Source organism: Thermobia domestica, chromosome 16 (genome assembly GCF_964235325.1).
Source record: "Thermobia domestica chromosome 16, izTheDome1.hap1.1, whole genome shotgun sequence".
NCBI classification, from domain to species: Eukaryota; Metazoa; Arthropoda; class Insecta; order Zygentoma; family Lepismatidae; genus Thermobia; species Thermobia domestica.
The window spans coordinates 8,191,236-8,206,140 of NC_137469.1; the positions used below are offsets into that span (position 1 = coordinate 8,191,236).

The following is a 14,905-nucleotide window of genomic DNA, read 5'->3' on the forward strand; positions in this document are numbered from 1 at the left end:
CCCACAGGATATTTCTTCACCTTACAACAGTAAGGATAGAGGGAGATTATATCTGTATACATGATACGTTCTCCCTCTTTCGCCTTTCTGTAGAGTTTCACGTTGTCGACTCTACCGCCATACAGGGCATCCCGCGGGTGAATTGGGGCCTTTTTAGTCATGATGTGGTTTTTTACAAATATACTCACCGGTGGGTGTTGTTTTAAAAACTCGCTCCACCGGCATTCCCATATTTCATGGACTATATACCCCAGCTCTTTTAAACGATTAATTTTGTTTACACTACTTTCATAACGCATATTGAAAGTAGTGTACGCGTCATTATATATGGGGTTGTCACGGCCTGTGGGGTAACACTCCCTGCACCCGTGAAATAGACACCCTTGGTACTCCCAAACGTGTTCTTCACCATTATAGTGTGCATATCCATCCACTTTATAACCTCCTCTCACCACAACCTCTCGCCCGTTACCAGAATGCTGGATTCGTGTTTTCAATCTGTCGGCCTCGTACACGAGCCACTGAACGGCGCCGACAGATTGATTATCACGCCACCTGTAGCCACTATGTGGGATAATACCAATGGTGTCTGGGTGCAGGAACTTTTTTCGGTACATTAAGTTGCACGCGCTGGCAATGCTTATAGTCTCCACGAACGGGTTGACGCCAGATATAGCCTCAAACTCGTTCATGAATTTTACGCAAGAATTTTGCGCAGCACGTCCACATCGTTCGTACAGTATTTTATAAGTTGTTCTTTTAAAACGAAACCCGTCTCTCCGAGTGTTTCCTTTTCCTCATTGTACCAACGCAAAAACTTCTCTTTCTGTTTCTTTTTCAAACACCCCACATCGTAATACTCGATAGCCGGTAAAGCACCCCTATACTCCTGATTAGCTTTTGCATTGAACAAATGAGGGAAATGACCCTTCGAGACGGGCAGATCGAACGCGTCGCCTAATTTGGCCAAAGGCATCGGCAAGAAATTTAGACTATCGATAAATTTTAAGTATAAATACTCCATCGATAAAATTTTGCACCCCCGCATAATTATTCGCGGTGTCCACTCTTTATGAAGCATCATTGCACGTAAAATAAAATGGGCGTCGTAGCCCTTTGCGTTATGGGCCACGACGACTATTTTATTTATTTCAGAACGCCTTTGTGCTAAATAGTCTAAAAATTCACCGATGCATTTGTCCCCGTAAAATACATGTGTTCTATCGCCGCATACACCACACCGTTCAGTCTCACTGTTTTTACAACGGTAGCACACCTGTTGGCTGACTAACAAGTTGGGCTCATGCTCAAAAATACCTCCGGCTATCTCTTTGTCTTGGCGGCACTCAATATCGTAAAACACTAATAGCAATTTCTGTGGGGTACGCATTCGGCATGGTTGTATATAACATAAATGGCCTGACGGCATCATATTATTACACCCCGTGCAGAATACCTCCCCACAGACATGTGGATTCCGTCCTTTTTTCACGACATAGGCTTTACGACATTGAGGACACACCTTCAGAATAGCGCACAATGAAGCCTTATGGTTTTTGAGGCACTGAGGCCCATAAAAACATCTATTGCATTCCCGGCAGTATACTACACGCTCCGTAATTGTGCATGGTGGTCTGTTCCGGCATTTATTGCATAAAGCTTTACACTTCCCTACGTGCCTGTCTTTGGTTTGAAATTTTTTGTGACATTCTTCGCAGTAGTAAACACATGAAAAGGCTGCTGTTAGGCTAGTGATCACGTTATAATGGTTGTTAATAAATAACAAATTAATCTGTTTGCCATGACCGTGACCCTCAAAAAATATTTTTTCTCCCGATAACCCATCATACACCGTGATTTTATAGTCCACTAAATATGCCTGAAATTTTTTTAATTCCAGTATCCCCCCGCCGTTCTCTAGGCTAACACCAGCCTTTTCACTTAGTTCGGATACCTTTTGAAACATATGTTTTGCGTATTGATGGCAATATCTATATCTTTCTTTTTTATCATTTTTATGTTCAATAAGCCCTATAGCTACCACCAGAGCTTGACCCAAACAATAGTATTCAGGGTTTTTAATGACTATAATACCTCTGTTATGTTTTATGTACTCGTTTATGTCAGAAAAATTCTGTTTCACTCGTCCCATTCCAATAGGTAATTCGACGTGGTGAAAATAGAGAATAAAGCGATCTTGATATAAGAATGAAGTATTGGATTGAATTACTTTTTCTAACGCACTCCACACATTTTCAGCAGTCATATTTTCAGCAGTTCGAAACGACAAATAGAATGGTTTATCTGGGTGATTTTGGTTTATAAAAGTCAACCCTACACGATGATGAGGGAGCACACCTCTCATTACATACCGTACCAAATCATTAATACAATTTTCTACCCATTCAAGGGGGTTTTCTCCCTCGGGGGGAGGAGTTAATTCAATTGTCAGTAAATTCCCGTTATCTTTAAACTGTCTATAATATTGCTGAGGTTCAGATATTATATTAAATCGCTCCATTTTTTTTGCTGTTTATCTAACTTTTAGAATATTGTAAAATCGTTAATGCTTGCTGTTTTATCTTAATTATGGTCTTCCAACTATAGAACACCGATTAGTGTTTTTTCTAATAACCTATTATTCTTAACGTTCAACAATTATTCACTGTAAAGCAATATTTTTTTTGCAAAATTCTTCTCGAAAAAATCAGGTATTTGCAAGAAAAAAGTAATTGGGACTGTTCCAACTATAGAACACCAATTAGTGTTTTTCCCAATAACGATCAGCAATTATTCACTGTAGCGCTATATTTTTTTGCAAAATTTTTCTCGGAAAAATCAGGTGTTTGCGAGAAAAAAGTAATTGGGGCTGTTCCAACTATAGAACACCAATTAGTGTTTTTCCCAATAACGTATTCTTTCTAAACCTGTAAATAGAAAAAAAACGGAATTTTACTTTGCAGATCCACCACCGAAAATTTTGACAAAGTTCAAAAATGCTTATTTTAAAAAAATCTATATTCGGCTTATTTTTTGCCGCTGTGACGCGCGGTTTTCACGATCGTATTCAACACAACGTATATTTCAAAAAATAATCGGTCTTGGGTGAGGTTATGAGGAACACTTAAAATTCACCACCGAAAATTTTGACAAAGTTAAAAAATGCTTATTTAAAAAAAATCTATATTCGGCTTATTTTTTGCCGCTGTGACGCGCGGTTTTCACGATCGTATTCAGCACAGCGTATTCTTCAAAAAATAATCTATCTTGGGTAAGGTTATGAGGAACACTTAAAATCCACCACCGAAAATTTTGACAAAGTTAAAAAATGCTTATTTTTAAAAAATCTATATTCGGCTTGCTTATTTTTGGACGCTGTGACGCGTGGTTTTCACGATCGTATTCAGTACAGCGTATTCTTTAAAAAATAATCTATCTTGGGTGAGGTTATGAGGAACACTTAAAATCCACCACCGAAAATTTTGACAAAGTTCAAAATATACCCAAAAGGCACATAAATTCTGAGGTAGATGAAATTGCATTTCTCGTTGATAGAAAATTGAGTAGGTCCCCTCGGTTTCTTTAAATTCTCAGCTAGCTAAAATGGCATATCTCTGCTAAGTATGTTGACCTTTGACATCGATGATCATTATTTTGGAACATGTAGTACCTGATGACTAATTACCAGACTTGGAAACACCATCTCAATATGTGGCTCAGTTTTCGTGTTATTAGGTTTTAAGTATGTTGATCTTTGACCTCGATGATCAATGTTTTGGATCTTGTAGTTCCTGATGACCAATTACTAAATGTGGAAACACCATCTCAATATATGAATCCATTTTCGAGTTATTAGGTTTTAAGTATGTTGACCTTTGACCTCGATGATCAATGTTTTGGATCTTGTAGTACCTGATGGCCTATTACTAGATTTGGAAACACCATCTCAATATATGGATCCGTTTTCGAGTGATTAGGTTTTAAGTATGTTGACCTTTGACCTCGATGATCATTATTTTGGAACATGTAGTACCTGATGACCAATTACTAAATGTGGAAACACCATCTCAATATATGGCTCCGTTTTCGAGTGATTAGGTTTTAAGTATGTTGACCTTTGACCTCGATGGTCATTATTTTGGAACTTGTAGTACTTGATGACCTATTACTAGATTTGGAAACACCATCTCAATGTGTGGCTCCGTTTTCGAGTTATTAGGTTTTAAGTATGTTGACCTTTGACCTCGATGGTCAATGTTTTGGATCTTGTAGTACCTGATGACCAATTACTAAATGTGGAAACACCATCTCAATATATGGATCCATTTTCGAGTTATTAGGTTTTAAGTATGTTGACCTTTGACCTCGATGGTCATTATTTTGGAACTTGTAGTACCTGATGGTCTATTACTAGATTTGGAAACACCACCTCAATATTTGGCTCCGTTTTCGAGTTATTAGGTTTTAAGTATGTTGACCTTTGACCTCGATGGTCATTATTATGGAACTTGTAGTAGTTGATGACCAGTTACTAGATTTGGAAACATCATCTCAATGTGTGGCTCCGTTTTCGAGTTATTAGGTTTTAAGTATGTTGACCTTTGACCTCGATGGTCAATATTTTGGATCTTGTAGTACCTGATGACCAATTACTAGATTTGGAAACAGCATCTCAATATGTGGCTCCGTTTTCGAGTGATTAGGTTTTAAGTATGTTGACCTTTGACCCCGATGGTCAATGTTTTGGATCTTGTAGTACCTGATGTCCAATTACTAAATGTGGAAACACCATCTCAATATATGGATCCGTTTTCGAGTGATTAGGTTTTAAGTAGGTTGACCTTTGACCTCGATGGTCAATGTTTTGGATCTTGTAGTACCTGATGACCAATTACTAGATTTGGAAACAGCACCTCAATATATGGCTCAGTTTTCGTGTTATTAGGTTTTAAGTATGTTGACCTTTGACCTCGATGGTCAATGTTTTGGATCTTGTAGTACCTGATGGCCTATTACTAGATTTGGAAACACCATCTCAATATGTGGCTCCGTTTTCGAGTGATTAGGTTTTAAGTATGTTGACCTTTGACTTCGATGGTCATTATTTTGGAACTTGTAGTAGTTGATGACCAATTACTAAATGTGGAGACACGACCTCGATATGCGGCTCCGTTTACGAGTGATTGGGTTTTTAAGTGTCATACAAAGGGCGTATCCCACATAAACTATAAGACCCAGGTAGAAATAAGTGTGGTATTCTTTACCAGCATGGTCGAATCGGAAATGTAAATGTTTCTGCGCATGCGTGTTATTTTTTTCTTCTCTGCTCTATTATGTTGCTATAAAGTGCTCGTAAAAGAGAACGGGGGTGTTATGTCCTATTTTATGTTTCTGCGCATATGCTCATAAAAGGGGACGGATACACTCCTGCTATGTTGTATGTGCTATGTTATGTGTTCGTATTCTACACAGCAATGTGGCATGTGCGCGGTACGTGAGTCCAGTGGGTGGGGGGTCGGCGCCGACCAATCAGCGCGGACCGTGCGCGGGGTCCGCCAATCGGCGTCAGGGGAGGCGAGGTCCTGCGCCAACCAGTCGGCGGGGGTCCGCTGCCAGCCAATCAGCGGGGGTCCGGCGCCAGCCAGTCGGCGCAGTAGATAGGAGGTCGTAAAAGAGCGTGGCCGGGGGCGGGGTCCGGTGCCAGCCAATCAGTGGGTGTCCGCTGCCAGCCAATCAGCGTGAACGGGGTGGGGTCCGCTGCCAGCCAATCGGAGGTCGTAAAAGAGCGTGACCGATCAGCGTCAAGGGGCGTGGCGGGCACCGACCAATCGGCGTGAAGGGGCGTGGCCGGCACCGACCAATCAGCGTCAGGGGGCGTGGCCAGCCAATCAGCGTCAGGGGGCGTGGCCAAGGGGGCGGGGTCACGTGACCTGCGCCAGCCAATCAGCGTCGAGGGTTTGCGCATGCGCAGTAGGAAAAAAAACAGCACCAAGTGACCCCACCCTACTCACACTGTATATCCAAATGTAAAAATTTTCATACTGGTATGCAAAATATAGATATGCAGATCGGAATGCCACACACCCTTTTCAAGCAAATCCTGAAATTACGCTTATTATTACGAATATTATTCAATAACTATTTACAACGTTAATTTAAATGTTAATATATTATCCTATATAAGAAAACTTACGTTTCAGTCTAATTAAACATTACTTTAATAAAATATAGTTTATACCTTAGCAGCACAGATAGTAGGCTCATATGCGGGAAACGGTATGCTAGCCAACATTGGCCTTACGTGATACTGGTCACTTTGCCAACTAATTCATATGCCAAGGTAGCCAGCATATATTTAAAGCTAGATTGGGTCAACGTATTTTTTGTAATAACGTACTAATTGCCAAGCATTAGGCTACATAGGGCCGCGGTGACTCAGCGGTAGAGCTTTCACCTCTGGTGCATGGGGTCCTTAGTTTGATCCCAGCTCGCGGAAAGTAAACTTTGTGGTGGACAAACACCGTGTGCATGGGGTTTTCTTGGAGTTCTCCCTTTTCCTCCCACTTTCTTCATTACACCATTTCATTCATTTCTCATCATCACCGTCTCCTTTAGCCTAGCGGGCATACCCATGGGACGTAAAACTTAAAACTTTCATTTCATTAGCTACAGAGAACTACCATCTGTGCTGCTCGAATAAATGGTCTTTTATGATACTCCTTAACTTTTCACAGTATTTATTTAAGTCTTATTTTTATTGGGTCTTTTTCAGGTTTAGGAGTGGCGCTCATCGTAAGGAAAGTGTTGTGGCTGGACCTCGTTTAAGAAGGGATATTGAAGATGGTCAGTCCGTATTAACGCAAGCCAAGAAGACTCTAGAAGATTTGCGTATTCCTCAAGAGGAAGTTGCTAGTAATAGAAGCTGAGATATATATATAGGAAAATAAGTGCCTAAAAGCAGATTAATCATAATTACTTTTCCATCATTTATTGTTTTGTATCAAAGGTTTCCATTAAACAAAATTTGAACCTACGATACCGACTTAAGTGTATTATGTTTTTAGTTTATATACCTTATTTAATATAACTGTTATTTAATTAGAATGTGCCCTATTTTCATCTAATTTTGCAACAAGTAAACAATCTTATGTTGCAGCATCGAAGTTTAATTCGTGGTGATTTGGGAAGTTCTTCAAATGCTGATTGGTTATTTCAAAGAAACCTATTTTGGTAATAATAATAATAAAAAGTGGGCAAGAAGTTTGCCATGTGAGTCTGAAATCAATTCAAGAGATTCAAGAATAAGATTTAAATATTGATTATCACAATGGAATTGATTAATTACCAAGTAAAAGAAAATTTAGCTTAATTCAAAGGGGTACACAGAATTTAATCAAGAAGGGTCAAGGTGGCAAGCTCGTATCCCTTCAGATTTTTTAATGTATGCCTTAATATGGCAAGTATATATATTTTTTCATAATATATAGTTGAAGAGGGGCCCCTTTATGTACGCCACTGGCTTGATTACATCAAGTGGTATTTGGAAGCATAATTATCGCAGAATAAATAAACGGTCAGATTATTAACCTCTACTGAGAAATAATACTCGACCAACTATTAAATATGATAATAAACAATCGAATTAAACAAACGTAAAGAAAGTTATCTGTAGTATTTGCTTGTTCCTAACATTTCAAATAAGTTCCATCACCAACAAACTTTAGTACAATAACTTTTATATACAATATATGATGGAAGAGTTTGATAATATCTAACAGGCTTTAAGGAAAGAGATGTGCCTTGTTTAAGTGCAGACTGTGGGGTGTACTAACCTAGTATATCCCTTAAGACTCATTACTGTTCGTGTTGTATATGTTCACATCCTCAGTATGTAAGTTTTAATGTGATTTGTACCATACTAACAAATAGCAGCATACCTAGGTATAAAAGTAATGATTATTAAAAATGGAAGGTAAATGTTTAGCAGAAGGGGTCCAGAAGTACGTAAATATATATATAGATAGATAGATAGGAGAAATGGAAGATGCAAGTACCTAGACCTAACACAACCTAATCAAATCTGACATAACTTAAACTAACCTAATAATAATAGAAATAAGCGAAATTCTATCATTTTTTGAAAATTATGCTGGACGCCTACACCAATATAATCTAACATAAACTAACCAGGCCTGACCTAAACCAATCTAACCTAACCTAAACTAACCTAATGTGAGCAGAAACTAGCGAAATTGTAACATTTTTTACAAAAAAAAAAAATAATAATAATAATACCTGGACCCTTTCTGCTAAACATTGTCCAAAATAAATTTATGATATAAAGAGAAAGTTTGCATTTACTACTTAACAGTTAATTTATGTATTTGTGTTTACTGGATAGAGCAAAAATTGTCGTGAAATTAGTGCCTGGAAATAATGCATACCAATGAATTATTTATGAAATTTAGGTATAAAAAATATGCCGTCCGGGTTCTCATTCTTACTACAATGTAAGTTGAAGTATCTTGCGAAAAAGCAAGCATGATCGGGTAATAGAAACTAGGTGATATGGAAACGGTGAATTTATTATTTCCTTTCTTTCAATTGAAGTATTATTTTTAAATGATGGCCAATATGAAATTGTTCATCATAATATTACAATTAATCTAAATTTGTTAATAGTTTTAAACATTACATCACACCGTCTTTTATGGTGCAGCTTAAGGATGTGAGCGCTAGTTTTGAGAATGTTAACGGGTAAAATTTGTTATTTCAAAAGAAAGAAAAATATTTGACGAGGATAAATTCTAACTATGGGGAGCCAGAATTATTTGCTTCACAAAATATAACTGAGCTAGTGACAGCAAGCGAAGGGAGTTAGAGAAACTCCGCAGAGCTCGTTTTCTTTTTTTTTAACCTTTATCACAATTTAGACATAAACAAGGTACTAGGTTCCTGAGCCCGTATTTGCCTTCATGGTTTGTATTGGCCCTCCGTCATTAAAATTAACCCATTTGAAGAATTTACTTATGTTAGCGGCCAATCTGTAACTCATATATTAACCATGTATTTTATGTTTACCTGTGTAGGATTACAAGACTGAAACTATCACAAGTGCTATGTGATAGTTAAAATAAGTGAGTATATATGAAAGAGAACTATATTAGATATTTTTCACCGGCTGGGTATTTCTGCTACAGTACACTAAAGCTCTATTTTATGTCTACAAGTGCAGAGTTACTAATGTGAAACCATGCTACAAGAATTTGTATCATTGCAAAACCAAAATTAATCTACCTGTAAATGCTACAAACACGCACTATTCTATTCTACGCTACGTTACTAAACTAACGTAACCTACCAAACCCTACAAACGTTACCTAACCTAATTCTTGCTTGTAATGATAACCTAGTATAGATTGATGCGTGTATCTCGCACGAATAGTTGTTCTTAGGCCTGCTTCTAAAAACTATTAGTCTTGTAATACTATTGTAAATTTTTAAAATGCAAATATTGTAGCGCAAAATCATGATAAATTAGAGATATTAGCATTATTATCATAAATGACTTTTACTTATTTAAGAATTTCTAAATCATAGTAGGCCTATTTTAGGCATGTAAACAGGGGCCTCATTTCAGACTTCTCTTGAGGGGGACAAGGGCACTACCGACATAAGACTTTCACGTTTTGTGCTAGTATATTAGTAGACAATCGATTAAAGTCTATGTATTCCTCAAACTTGGGAGGAGGGGCAATTGTACGATCCTGGCCACCATTAAAAGACGCCCCTGCCTGTAAAAAAGACATTATCTATCTGTATGCAATTATTTGGACATTTGACATTCGAGCTCTTTAGGATATCGTTTAGAGCAAGAATAGTGGTTAAAAAGTAAAAACTAGCACTCATATTCTTAATCTGCTCTCAATTTACTTTGAAATGTAAAACTTTGAATATAGTTGAGAGAGTAAATTATGGTTAGTGATCTGTTTATATTTATTTGTTATTAGGGTTGTTACAGAACCATGATTCGTTGCATTCACTAATCGAATTATTAGATTATATAGAAAATACTGCATATATTCGTTGTTGATAATTATAAATATTCTCATTTCTGTTGCGAAAACTTGAGTTTGATAGCTCTGTAAGTTCATATATTTCGGATGCTACATGATATATAGCTGGATGATGCCAAGTGACGTCTAACTTTAAATAATTTTGGAAGCAGATAAATTATACGCCGAGATGATAAACATATGTCTACTTTCAGGTTTACTTAGTTTTGACCTGAATATTCTCTGTTCTTTATATGTCTGTGATATTAAACGTCTATATAAAATAGTTAAAGAAATACATTTTAGAAAAATAGTTTTGTATTTTTTGTGTAAATATATTGTCCACATATTTTTGTTCAGACGGGACCAACTAAGTGTCCGATTACAAATTACCGAACACTGATAAATGTAGTGAAATTACCATAATTTAAATAATAGTTTTTTGTCGGTCCAATGCCAAAACCGCGAATGTATAAGTTTTGACAATTTCACATACGTGCAGTTTCGTATTACTTTGGGCAGATAGATTCAAATGTAAGTTTCTCGTATGCAAAAGATCACTCAATCTTGATTATAATGAACTTCTAAAATGCTAATGAGCTTCAACACAAGGTAATGCAACGGCAAAACGACGAATGTGCCTTATTCGTGAGTTTATCCAAATTTGATACATTCGCGGTTTTGGCATTGGACCTACGTATTGTCTCTGTTATGCGTTTTAAATACACTGCCTTTTTCTACTTTTACTATTCAACTTCAAATGTTTAATAACATACTAAAGCAATATAAATATAATACATGTACCTTTTTCATGTAAATTATAAATTACTTGCTGCTTCATTGTGGAAAGCGATTATAATTTTTTGTATAAATTAGAGGAAATGATGTAGTGAAACATACATGTAAGGAAAAAAGTGTTTCGACTAAGCAATAGGGCAAGCTGCATTTTATATTATATTTATTATGAATGCACGAATACCATACAGAAATTTGGAAATATCTTTATTTTCAAAATGTGAAACAACAGATTTTAAGCTTTACTTTGTGTAGGTATATATGGAGACTATCTAATATACCTATGATGATTTTCAACCAACCTAAAAAGTTCGTTACTGAATTTTCTATATCTGTGAGTGTGTGTGTATGTCTGTTATTTTCAAATTGTTCAATTTTGGGCCCTGCATTCTATAGAGCATCAAGAACTATCTGAAAGAAGTGATGGAATTTTTTGCGACATTCTTACCATTCCCGAGATATTGTCAAAAAATGTTCGGATTTCAGGAGATTTAAGGAGCCATATCTCGGGAACCGTAAGTCACAAAGAAGTCCTATTTTTTTTTTAATTTTTCAGTTTTGAGCCCTCCATTTCGAGCGTGTTTTCGCAAACAACACATCGTAATAGAACGTTTTAACATAACTTAAACAAAACATGTTGAAAAATTTTAGTACTCAAGAAAATTATAAATATATAATTATTCTATCAGGCCTTGTTTTCATCTTGTACTAAAACAGTGACAGCAAGCGTGACAAAAATTATACATGGATAGATATATATTACAAGAATTGTTTAATGAGTAGAATAATAAAGTACATAGAACAATTGGTATAAAGCCTGTAGAAGTCAATAAGAAAAATTAATTCTTTTTAAGTTCGTTTTGGCAATGCTATTGGAGCATTCTCAACTGGTTTATTTTTAAAAAGTATTTTATTGTTTTTTTCAATGAGAGAATAAACTTCGTTGCTTTAAAAACACATGCATTTACAATGAACATCCTAGGATAAGATAATGCGGGGCTTGTGTATAGCCCGCTCCCCCAGTTCTTTGTCACCGGAACTGGAAGAGTCCTACTACTACTACTACTACTGCTACTATTACTACTGCTACTACTATTACTACTACCGGTACTACTACTACTATTACCACTACTACTACTTATATCGAGAACAGAACCCAACCAACCAGGAGCGTCATTTCAGGTTTTGCTTGGGGGGGCAAGACCCCTTGATGTAAGTAAAATTTCCCGTATTTCACTGATTTACTACTACTCTATTTATAAAATCTATATAAATCTCAAACTCGGGGGACGCCATAGATTAATTTGGAACCATTAGCATTGATCTAAGAATCCATCAAATAGTTACATCGATTGTTTCGCTAATAGGTGGTGCTAGTGTCAACGTTTGTCGATTTTAACTGCCATGTAACTTTTTGATGGACTGGTAGATCTACTGTATGTTTTTTAATTATCTGCAACGTTGCCACATAGTACAATTTGCCTTGGGCGCCAGTTTTAGAACGCCTCACACACACACACACACATATACATATATATATATATATATATATATATATATATATATATATATATATACGTATGATATATGTGTGTGTACGTGATACCTTATTTCACGGTAACTACTGCCCGGATCTAAACCAAATAAAGTACGTTTCGTTTCATCTAACATTTCATGATCAACTCTGCAGGTAAAAGAAACCTTCTTTGCTTCCTGTTATAATTGTTTGCACTTGTTTCTTCCCTTATTTACCTGTACTTATAAGTTTGTACATTTGTTGTTACATGTAAAATAAAAGTGTGTATATACTGTACTGTACTGTTGTAAACAAAAGGATAAGAATATATATATATATATATATATATATATATATATATATATATATATAATAAATATAGCCTATAAAGCAAAACACAAACTGCATTTTGAATTCCTGGGAAAAATTTCTACAAATTCTATTCACATGATGGTATCAATTGCAAGTTTTACATTTCTTAAGACTGGACGTAGGTATATTTATGAGATGTGTCTGTGCATACCATAATGAAATTATTTGATTAATTTTTCTTCAATTGTCATGCATTTTAAAATATTCGTAGTTCTTCAGTGCATTGAAAGTGTAATTTATTTTATTTTTGATACACTTAAATCCCAATAAAATTATCATGTGCGAATGTTATCGTGAGAGGATGAATTGGCTTACATTATCTTCGTGCATACCCACATGATAAGTTCTGCTTGTATTACCTTTCTGCACATCCATATGAAAATTTATGTCTTCGTTACCTTTGTGCACCTCACATGATACGTTCTGCTTCATTACCTTTGTGCACATGCATATGAAAATTTGTCTTCATTACTTTCGTGCACCCCACATAAAAAATTCTGCTTTTATTACCTTCGTGCACACCCATATGACAAGTTCTGCTTTAATCACATTTGTGCACACCCATATGATAAGTTCTGCTTTAATTACCTTCGTGAACACCCATATGACAAATTCTGTTTTAATTACCTTCGTGAACACTCATATGTCAAGTTCTGCTTTAAATACTTTTGTGCACATCCATGTAAAAATTTGTCTTCATCATCTTTGTGCACACCCATATGACAGGTTTTGCTTTAATACCTTTTTGCACACCCGTATGACAAGTTCTGCTTTAATTAACTTCGTCTACATCCATATGGCAAGTTCTGTTTTAATTACCTTTGTGCACATCCATATGAAAATTTATGTCTTCATTATCTTTCTGCACCCCATATGAAAAGTTCTGCTTTAATTACCTTTGTGCACACCTATATGACACGTTCTGCTTTCATTACCTTCGTGTACACCCATATGGCAATTTCTGCTTATGACAATAACTGCTTTCATTACCTTCGTGTACACCCATATGAAAAGTTCTGATTTAATTACAAATGTGCACACCGATATGCCAAATACTGTTTTCATTACGTTCATGCACACCCATATGACAAGTTCTGCCTCAACTATCTTTGTGCATACCTATATGAAAAGTTTTCCTGTAATTACCTTTGTGCACACCCATATGACAAATTCTGCTTTCATTGCATTTGTGCACTCCCATATGACAAATTCTGCTTTTGTTACCTTTGTGCACACCCATATGAAAAGTTCTTTAATTACCTTTTTCACACTCATATGACAAGTTTTCCTGTAATTATCTTTGTGCATACACATATGACAAATTCTGCTTCAATTACCTTTGAGCACACCCATATGACAAGTTCTGCTTTAATTACCATGACCAGTATTTACTATAAAATAAAAAAATACTCATATTTTGAAAGTATCAATCACATGTATAATATTACAAGAAATCACATGTATAATATTACATCAGATATGTCTATATGGCCTCTGTATCATGACTATTCAAAATATGATCAACTGAGAATTAAGTGAACAATTTAAGATTATAACACTGTTTCAATCTAGTAAGCTTCACTTTTGAATACATGAAATAAGCGGATGTGAGTTCAGAATATTTCTTGATGTACATTTATCCATTTCTATATATGTACACTGTTCTGTTTACCCAAATAAAATCGTTACTTTGTTTACCGGGTAGGGTACACGTATCACAACGCAGAAGTTGTTTCTCTAGAAAAGTAAAGAATTATTTATATACCGAATTTTTTCTCAGGTAGAAGCAGAACCATCGGAGTAACTGAATACACCCCGCAATTTGTCTTGAATTGAGGTGATTTTAATATCCCGTTCAACAGTGAGACTATGAGATGTGGACCTACTGATTAATGTGGAATCCGAACCATAAGATCTCCCACCGGGAATCGATCGCGGGTCTGCTACGCCAAAGACGCGTACGCTAACCGCTTAACTACGACAATTTGTCTTCAATTAAATAGAAAACAGAATAAATAGAACGCCAGGGTTATACATTTAGTATGCTCACATATTTATTCATGGTAATTGTGTAATACGGCTAATACTTACAAGGAAAGCATAAACATAATTACTTTTCTAAAGATAAATCCGGAAAAGACATTGCTTTAGGTCGCCTTTATTTAGT

General features: G+C 36.0%; 1 protein-coding gene across 1 annotated transcript in view; it reads left to right on the forward strand.

Annotated features, from left to right (window-relative positions):
• Window positions 1-12,694, forward strand: part of LOC145672902 (uncharacterized) — a 117,938-nt gene extending 105,244 nt beyond the window's left edge. Inside the window, exon 5 of the mRNA XM_081742102.1 lies at window positions 6,773-12,694. Within this exon, the coding sequence (XP_081598228.1) occupies window positions 6,773-6,926 (154 nt within the window). The 3' untranslated portion in view covers window positions 6,927-12,694. The remainder of the gene's footprint in view (window positions 1-6,772) is intronic.
• Window positions 12,695-14,905: the final 2,211 nt, after the last annotated feature.